Source organism: Misgurnus anguillicaudatus, chromosome 12, assembly GCF_027580225.2.
Source record: "Misgurnus anguillicaudatus chromosome 12, ASM2758022v2, whole genome shotgun sequence".
Lineage (NCBI taxonomy): Eukaryota > Metazoa > Chordata > Actinopteri > Cypriniformes > Cobitidae > Misgurnus > Misgurnus anguillicaudatus.
Genome location: NC_073348.2, coordinates 33,021,124 through 33,030,320, shown reverse-complemented (window position 1 = coordinate 33,030,320; position 9,197 = coordinate 33,021,124). Strand labels below are relative to the sequence as shown.

At 36.8% G+C, this 9,197-nt stretch overlaps 1 protein-coding gene across 1 annotated transcript; it reads right to left on the bottom strand.

The window, feature by feature from the left end:
- Window positions 1-2,068: 2,068 nt before the first annotated feature.
- On the bottom strand, window positions 2,069-4,421 carry tpbgl (trophoblast glycoprotein like). The gene has a single exon (XM_055208011.2). The coding sequence runs from the start codon at window positions 4,110-4,112 to the stop codon at window positions 3,084-3,086; it is 1,029 nt and encodes a 342-aa protein (XP_055063986.2). The 5' UTR covers window positions 4,113-4,421; the 3' UTR covers window positions 2,069-3,083.
- Between the last annotated feature and the right edge of the window lie 4,776 nt (window positions 4,422-9,197).

Genomic DNA, 9,197 nt, shown 5'->3' with positions numbered 1-9,197 from the left:
ATTTAAAAACGATTGATTACTGATAAGTAAATTATCAAGTATAAATATATTCAGAGATTAAAGGCTTTTGCACTGGAATAAGCTTCTCTTCCATGTTGACACGGATTTACGATTAAACTGAACTTTTATTACGACTGCCACTAGGGGGCGAACTCCGACAGTCGCATCCGAATGTAGTGTACAATGGAAAGGCGTTTTAGCCTATTTATCTTTAAAATATTAAAAAAGAAAACAGGAAGGGCAATTTTAGTCATTAGGAGAAGACTAGCTATATGTTGTGAATACTTCAAATGTAATAGTTTATGAAAGTTAAACAGTTATAAAAAAAAAGTTTAAGAGCTCTGCATTAAAGATAGTGCTAAACAAAAATACATGTGTTTATTATTCACTTTTTTTGCAATGTTCATAGTTGAACTAACATTTGCAATGTTAGTTCAACTATATTAAAAATGAAAATTTGAGTTTTCAGTAATTAAAAGGCAAAATACTGAATGTGTGCATCTTTTTTGAGATGTTTTTTAATATATGACCTATAGCAAAAAGTAACAAAAACAACATAAGTTGTATATATAAAAAATATATATAACAGGTAAAAATAGAGATAAAAGTTTGGCCCGCATCATATTTACAATTTTTAAATCTGGCCCTCGAAGAAGAGTAGTTGAAGACCCCTGGCGTAGGACGTAGCGTACGAGACATAGTGGCATAGTGATAAAAGCGAAAACGCAGGCCAAAGAACTCAATATCCTTTTAATATTGAAATATAATAAATAAATCCTCATATTCTTTTAAATCCATGGTTTAGATTGCTATTTCCTGGGTGTTTTGTTTTGCTCTCTGTACTTCTGCTACTACGTCTCGTACGTTACTACGTCTGGTACGCTACTACGTCTTGTACGCTATAGACCGTTTCAGCAGTAACAACATAAACAGCGGCTGCACGTAGCTTCCGGTAAACTCCACTAAGAATAAATAACAACAAGGTTCTTTAAATGTAGTTTATTTATATAACAAGCAAAAAAACAACAACACATAGATTACCTAGGAAACCAAAACATTTGTTTGTCTATACGCTGAAAACCAATCTCTGGTGAACGTGTGTCGTTTTTTACCAGAAGTTAGTTATTATGATGATAGTAGGAACCATCTTTTTTTTCAAAAAGAAGTCTTGTGTTTGCGTTTTGATATTTTGGCTATTTAATAAGTTATTTTTGTTAAAATGTAAATTATTCAGCTGTGCAGTTAGAAAATTAGAGAATAGTTTACTATTATTTTAAGGATGTAATAGATGAATGATGCAGAAAATATACTTTTATCTAAACCGATGCCATCAGCACACATAAACCAAACTTGCTTGGCATCAGCACCAGTAATTTTGCAATATAGTTTCGAGACCATACAGTTAATGAAAATAATGAATCATATAGCGAGCGCAGTAAACACTATTAAACAAACTTTTTCAATCTATATATTACCAACTTTGAAAATGATCCTGAAGGGAAATGATTTTACACAGTTCACCGACTCATTTCTGCTCAAACCCCACAGGCTTCATATCAGGGGTTGTCCTAGTGCTCGACCGACCTTGCCTTCAAAATCAAACATGCAGTGGTAAGGAACCTAGTAATTAAACCTTGGCAAATGTAGCATGCTCAGGGGTGAAACCTAAGATTTATAGGACATTAGCTTGCCCTGTTATAGTCATGGTCGTGATGAGATTAATTCCAGCTCGGCTATAATTGTCACAGATTTGTCTTCGGTCATGCATCTGTTCTTTTTTTAGAAGCAAATTGTCTTGAACTATCATCAGTATTGTGGAAAGATACCGGGCTATTTAAAGAGAAAGAGAGATTGTGAGAGGCGTATTAGTGATATTACGTTCTCTGTAAGAAAATGCGTCAATGCGATCAGAATGACATTTTGTGCATGTATGTGCGAGAACAAATTTCTGTGTAGTCACAAAAATGGCTCACATCATGAAGAATTAATCTCTGTTCTTTCACCTTATAGACCTCCAAATAGCATTTTTGGTTTACAAAGAAGCAAAAACAAGGTGTTCGATCAAAATAGTACTGGAATGGTAAATGATAACGACTCCAAATAAACAAAAAGAGCAGGTGGATTGACATCTCGACCTTTATTGGGGATGCAAGTCATTCTTTCATTATTATGTCACTGCTCTATATTGTAATTACAAGGTAATCACTATAGATGTTAATATGCAAAGAGTTTATGTATGTCAGAATCACACATCATTTTTCTCTATACAAACATCGTAAGGCCTATATACACTCTCAGCAAAAATATACAAACACTGCCACTGGGTGGTACCTTTTCAAAAAGGACATCTTTGTATCTAAAAGGTGCATATTAATACCTCAAAAGTAATGTTTCCTCAGAGGTAGACAATGGTAGCCTTCTTCAAAAACACCTAAATGGTAAATATCAGTAGGTTACCACACCAGTGACAGCTTTTGTACCTTTTCCTAACAGTATAGATTGCAACATTATCAAAAATGATGAATCTCATTTTGTCTTATTGTAGATCTATTTAGATTGTTTGAACTTGGCACTGTATATGGGCATAAACATTTATATTCAATCAATCCTTCAAGCAATGCATATATGTGTATTCATCCTATGCGCTTAAACATTCGCTGAATATACCGTCACTAGCTGAACATCAACCTGTTCTGTATATGTTAATGCCCATTTTTGAGTATTTTTGCACGGCTGTTTCAACCATAGGTGTTTAAAATATGGACAAATCTTACCATTGGGTTTAATAAAACATGTGCTGGGTTGTTTCAAATATGGACATCTTTCAATGATTGTGTTTGTTCGTATATTTATTGAAACAATCCAGCATTTTTAGGGTACACACCATGTTTGTTCCTATAAATGGGTATAGTTATTTATTCCTTAAGTTAGATTTGTAGACTAATTCACATATTTACAGTCAAATAGAGTTCATTTTGTTATCTGATGACACCTTGAAAAAAGAGCCGCCGTTTGCTATGACTGCAAGGTAATGAAATCCAAACTCCTAAACAGTTCAAGGAGACGAAGTCATCAAGTTGCACTTAAACGGCTACGTTTGCGAGCCTGGGATCGGAGTCCTGTTCATATCTGTAATGATAGACCTCCATCTGATCCCGGCACGCCTCTCTGATGTTATTGAGCCACCTCTTGATGCCTCTCCTGTTCAGGTACAACACCATGAGGAACACAACTCCAATGAGGGCCAACACAATACCGAGAAACACGTAAGAAACCGCCGCCAGTTCTTTGCTCCCGCACACTAGCTGCTCCTTTCCAAGTTTCCCCACGACCTTATCTTTCAAATGGCCAGGGTGCGCGCAGTGCACGCCGCTCGCGTCTGCGCACTGGAAGTCGTTCTTCAACCAATTGTGCAGTTTGCAGTCGCACTTGAATGGATTCGTCGACAAGTAAACGCGTATTTCCTTTTGTTTGTTCAGGTTTGTTATATTGGTTTGATCCAGCGTCTCGAAGTTATTATTCGTAAGCACCAGTGTGCTTAAATTAAGGTTGTCAAATCCAAAAAGTGGGATGGTCTTGAGATGGTTTCCCGCCAGGTCCAGTCTCTCCAGATTACGCAAACTGTCCGTCGAAAGCGCGCTGGGTAGTTGCGCGGCACCCGAAACATTCAGCGTGTAGTTCAGGTAAAGATTACGCAATTCTCCCAAACTGGAAAAAGCCTCGGAAGACACGATTATTAAATAGTTGTTGCTCAGGTCTAAGGTACGAAGTCGCGGGAGCCCACAAAAAGCGCAACTTTTGATCACTTGTATGTTGTTGTGCTGCAAGGAGAGCGCGCGCAAGTCCATATCCGTCCCGTAGGGTGAAAAAGATCTATTGGTTAAAATGGTGAGATTGTGTCCCCTTAAACTTAAGTTTTGGGTACTTCCACACACATTAAAGGGCAGCTGGATCTCTGTAAAGTTCACGCAGGTGACAGATGTGTTCTGACACACACACGAAAACGGACATGCATAGGAATAAGCTGATAAAACGCACAAGCACATCAAGGCGAAATGAAACCTTAAAGTTTGAAATAAAGATCCGACCCGTGCTGTACTATTACTTTCCATTGTATAATAAACTAAATAATAGTCTTTCCAAAACCAGCAAGTTTAACTGGTACCAGTGAGGCGTTTGGTTAAACCGGACGTGATCGCCGAGCAATCAGATTCTCTTCATATTTCGGAGGCACTTCGCTTCTACAATCCGGTTCAGCCATCGAGGAAAGCGGGTCCGTGACGCCGGCTCGTCCTGAAGCTTCCCTGAAGACGCATACGCTACAAATGTGATGAAACGCTGTCCGGCAGCAGCATCCCAGAGGTGTGCAAAACCTCGCCCACTTCCGACTCCCCTCAAAGAGAGAGAGAGAGAGAGACGTGCATTTTTCAATATTACATGAGCACTCTTGAAGGAACGTAGCTAATGTATGTTGGAATCTGTGTAGATTTAATTTGGTACCTTTATTTTGGTACAAAGAATCTTTTGATGGTTCTGTGGATGTTTGAAGGTTCTTTATGGACCATATTTGTAAGAATAATAACTGCTCAGATGATGTTGAATTGTAATACAATATTCAAATGCTATGGTAACATAAATCTATAATAAACCTATCTGCAATCTATTTAAAGAAAAGTCGAAAAATTAAACAAATTCTAAATAGAGCAAATCTAACAATAAATATTGCAAAATGTTGCTAGCAAAATGCTAAGTTTACATGCAAATGTGACCAATCAATGGCGTCACCTGAAACTGAACTAAATGAGTTGAACCCTAGGGACCTATTATGTCTCATGGGCTATGTTTAGAATGGATTATACAATAGCATATACTGTTTGGTGCATAATGTTCAATTGAAACTGAATAATTCCTACATTTCTGTGAAACTGTATGTATTATACAATGTTAACATTCCAAACAGATATACGCCTATAAGATAACAGTTGCCATTCACATTCATCTCATTGGCAGTTGCTTAGTTTGTGAGTGCATTGACACTGTTTTTGGCAGAATTACCTGAGCCATAAATAGTTGGTGACAATTCCTTCTGGGGCTGGAGGAAAATTATGTCCAATGTTGATGATGGAGTCACAAACAAGCAAACGCAGGCCCTTACTAGTCTGTGTGTGTGTGTGTGTGTTGCATAAACGTTCACATGGAAGGCAGGAGACAGGGAAATTGTCAATTTTTCATATTTATTTAGAGCTCTTCAAACAAATTATGCACTGGTAAAATGTCTGCTCCTGTGATGAAATCTCCATAACATGGCCTTCATTAGCGACTGTCCTGATCAGTCAAAGCAAAAACTTTGCTTACGGGCAAAACATCTACTTTAACTGCGATTTTATGTTGCTTGCCAAAGATGTGACTGTAATTCATAAAGCAAAAAACTAGGCCAACAGAAGATCTAAGCATCACAGATCGACTATTTCACATTATATGGTTCTACAAAATATATTTATTTAACTTAGAGTTAAGAGTTTTTATTGCTCTCGAGTCTGCAGTCACCAACAATTAAATGTGCTAAGCATATGTTGTGACCACTCTTTCAGACTACAGTATTAGTTCATGAATACCCCTAGCATGAATTGCTTAACCCTATTTACAGTTTCCCAATGCATGCTTACTGGTAATCTGAATAGACTGAGCATGAGCATGGATTTCTGCAGCCATTCACAATTACATTTATAATCAGGAGATAGGTTTATATATTTGCACTATTTAAATCAAAGGCAAATATTATAATTATGAATTTAAATAATACATGCATTTTTTTTAGCTAAATCTGGTCTTACATTTTTTTACGTACTTTGCACTTCTTTTTAAAGGGGCCATGTCACAAGACTTTTTTAAGATGTCAAATAAATCTTTGGTGTCCCCAGAGCACACATGTGAAGTTTTAGCTCAAAATACCATATAAATAATTTATTATAGCATGTTCAAATTGCCACTTTGTAGGTGTGTGCAAAAATGTGCCGTTCTGAAATGCAAACATTGATCACAATGATGGTGGTTTGTTGAAATTGAAACTCAATTGTGCTGTGAATTATTTTCTCTTTCTCTCTCTGCACTAAATTGCAGTGCTGTGTTTTGATTAAGGGGTGGTATTATTATAATAAGAGCTCCTTATGACATCATAAGGAGAGACAAATTTCAACAACCTATTTTTTCATGTGCTTGTAGAGAATGATTTACCAAAACTAAGTTACTGGGTTGATCTTTTTTTTTTTACATTTTCTAGGTTGATAGAAGCACTGGGGACCCAATCATAGCACTTAAACATGGAAAAAGTCAGATTTTCATGCCATGGCCCCCTTAAACAAACAACATAAAGCATACTGTAGTTTATTTAATTTAGGACAATAAAGTGGTCTGTATGGGTAACTACATGATGTTACATGGGTAACATGATCTCACGGAAAGTAGTGGTATAGTCACACATTTTTCTAAATAGTTTTTTGTGTCTGTGGCATGATTTTCTTTTTCATGTCTGAACTAAGAATGACTTAAAGGAACAGTATGTAGGATTGTGGCCAAAAATTGGTAATGCAATCACAAAACTTGTGGCTAAAACTGGTACTGCAATCAAACAACTGGTGGCCAATACACAAAATGACAACATAAACATCAGTTGAGGGCTGCAACTCCACTTACAATGGCAATATCCTGGCCAGACCACTGTTGTCAGTGATATAAGTATTTGAAATGAAAATGATTTCTTAATGTCTAGTGACATATCAGGGCCATTTTATGATTAATTGATATAAATTTCTTACATACTGTTCCTTTAAATGTTCCCACCTGATCTCACAGAAATGTGTACATATTTTACGTTTTGGCAAATTTGTATGAATTTGTACTAAGTAAATTGTCCGATTATCACATCTTGAGTATTAGAAAAAAATTATACCTCTTCCCTACCCCCCCACCTTAACCCAACATCACAGGGGTATAAGCAAATCCTATGAAAGCATACAAATTAGCCACCTCAAATACAAATTGCCATGAGATTGTGTTGTATATTCAGATAAACTACTTTGAAGTATTCAAGGGTATGTTGAATGGACTTGAATGGCCAAAACCATTTTTTAATCTTCTGTACCTGTTCGCCCTGAACCAATCCAATCAGTACTGTGAATGACACCTGTCTGCAGCATCTAATGTTACCACATATCCTGCTAACTGTGTATGCATGGGGATAATGCTGTTGGCAGATACAGCTTTTATTTGCCGCATTGCAAGTCTCTCCAACCCCCCACACTGTAAAATTTTTTTAAGTTTAATTAACTTGAATTTACAATTAATTTCAACTTTCTTGACTACTGATGAGTTGCTCTAAATGATAAAAATAAAGTTGAATTGTTTTAACTTTATTTTTTACAATTCATAGCAAATCCTCACTAGTCAAGAAAGTGGAAATTAATTGTAACTTTGATTAAACTTTAGAATCTAAGTGCAACAAGGAATTTTTACAGTGCAAACACAATTTTTGGTGTTAACAGTTTCAACTGCTGTGTGGTGTTCTTGTGTAGACAAATTTCTGCACAGTGTAATAACTTTACAGGCACATTCTGGCAGACAGGTATGCATTTGATGGTAAAGAATTGGTTTCGACATCCATGGAGTTTCCAGGATTCTGTTCCATCAGAGGTTACTCTGGTTCAGACGCAAGCACTTTGCATTCAGTCATTTTCTCCACTCAAATGGAGCATGTAGCTTTTAACGCTTGGAGATAATTCAATTTTGTGGGATTTCATTACAGTAACCCATCCTCCACCCTTTAGCCATACAAAATGCATTACTGATCACCATTTTTAAATCAAACCCTCAAATGACACAAACCGACTTCGTTTTGGTCAGAAGGAGCGCCGCAATCATCTATAATGCATTGATCAGAGGGCTAGAGCCTTAAGTGATAGCTGTTATCAAGTGATGCACCATGTTTTTTTTATTCAGTGGGTACCTGACAAAGTGGCCTAATTGTGCTTGTCAACCTATGGTAAGCCGGTTTGAGGTGCGCAACGATATGAGCTATCGTGTTCCAAACGGGCGGCTTGGACGGGTCCATTACTTTATTCTTTAGGCTGTCTGTCTGGAGTATCACAGCTGGCAAAGTGTCACTCATACTAGCACAGCTCCTTAGGCAGGGAGACAGAGAGATGCTGTTTAGTTTACATGGGAATTCCACTCGCTTTGGCTTATATTGTCTGAAATCAATCAGAGTCACTTGTGGTTTCCTACCACCACTAATGTGTATTAACTCAAGGCAGCCTGTTTATTACTGTGTCTATGTCTCCATAAAAGAGAAGAAATACATTTATAAATAAATATATTTTTAATTAATGTTATCCTTTAAGAAAATTAAGCCACTTTTAGAACCCTCACGTTGTTTTAAACTTGTATGACTTTCTTTATTCTGTTGAACAAAAACGAAAAGATTTGAATAAATACTGTTAATCACACAGTTGACCAAACTTATTTACTTATTCCATAGTATTTTCGTCTTAATATGGAAGTCAATAGGGGCATTTAACTCTTTCCCAGCCAGCGTTTAAAAAAAAAGTTGCCAGTCAGCAACAGTTTTATGATTTTCACAAAAGTTTAATGCCATGTTCTTCTTTAAATATACAGCAGGGAAAATAAGTATTTGACACATCAGCATTTTTATCAGTAAAGGGATTTCTAAGTGGGCTATTGACACAAAATTTCTACCAGATGTAGCCATCAAGCCAAATATTGAATTCATACAAAGAAATCAGAACATTTAAGTATACAAGTTGAGTCATGGTAAATGGAGTGAAATGACACAGGGAATAAGCATTGAACACATAAAGAGAACAAGGTGCAAAATGGCATAGAAAGCCAGGAGACCTGAAATCTGTCAGTATTGAGAGAGAATCCCTGCCCCCTATCAGTACTAATTTATATCAGCTGCTTTAGTCCTATGGCCTATAAATGCTTCTCATTTCCCAGGAGGCACACAGGAAAGACTTCATGATGTGTAAAAGCAAAGAACTCTCTCAAGATAGCCAAAATCTTATAGTTGAAAAGCATGGTTATATGCGCATTTCCAGAATGCTTAATGTTCCTGTGAGCACTGTGGGGGCCACTATCCGGAAATGGAAAGAGCATCACTTCACCATAAACCGCCACGATCA

Excerpts from the sequence above, each read along its gene's own strand:
- tpbgl (XM_055208011.2), bottom strand. The coding sequence starts at position 4,112 with ATGGAAAGTAATAGTACAGCACGGGTCGGATCTTTATTTCAAACTTTA.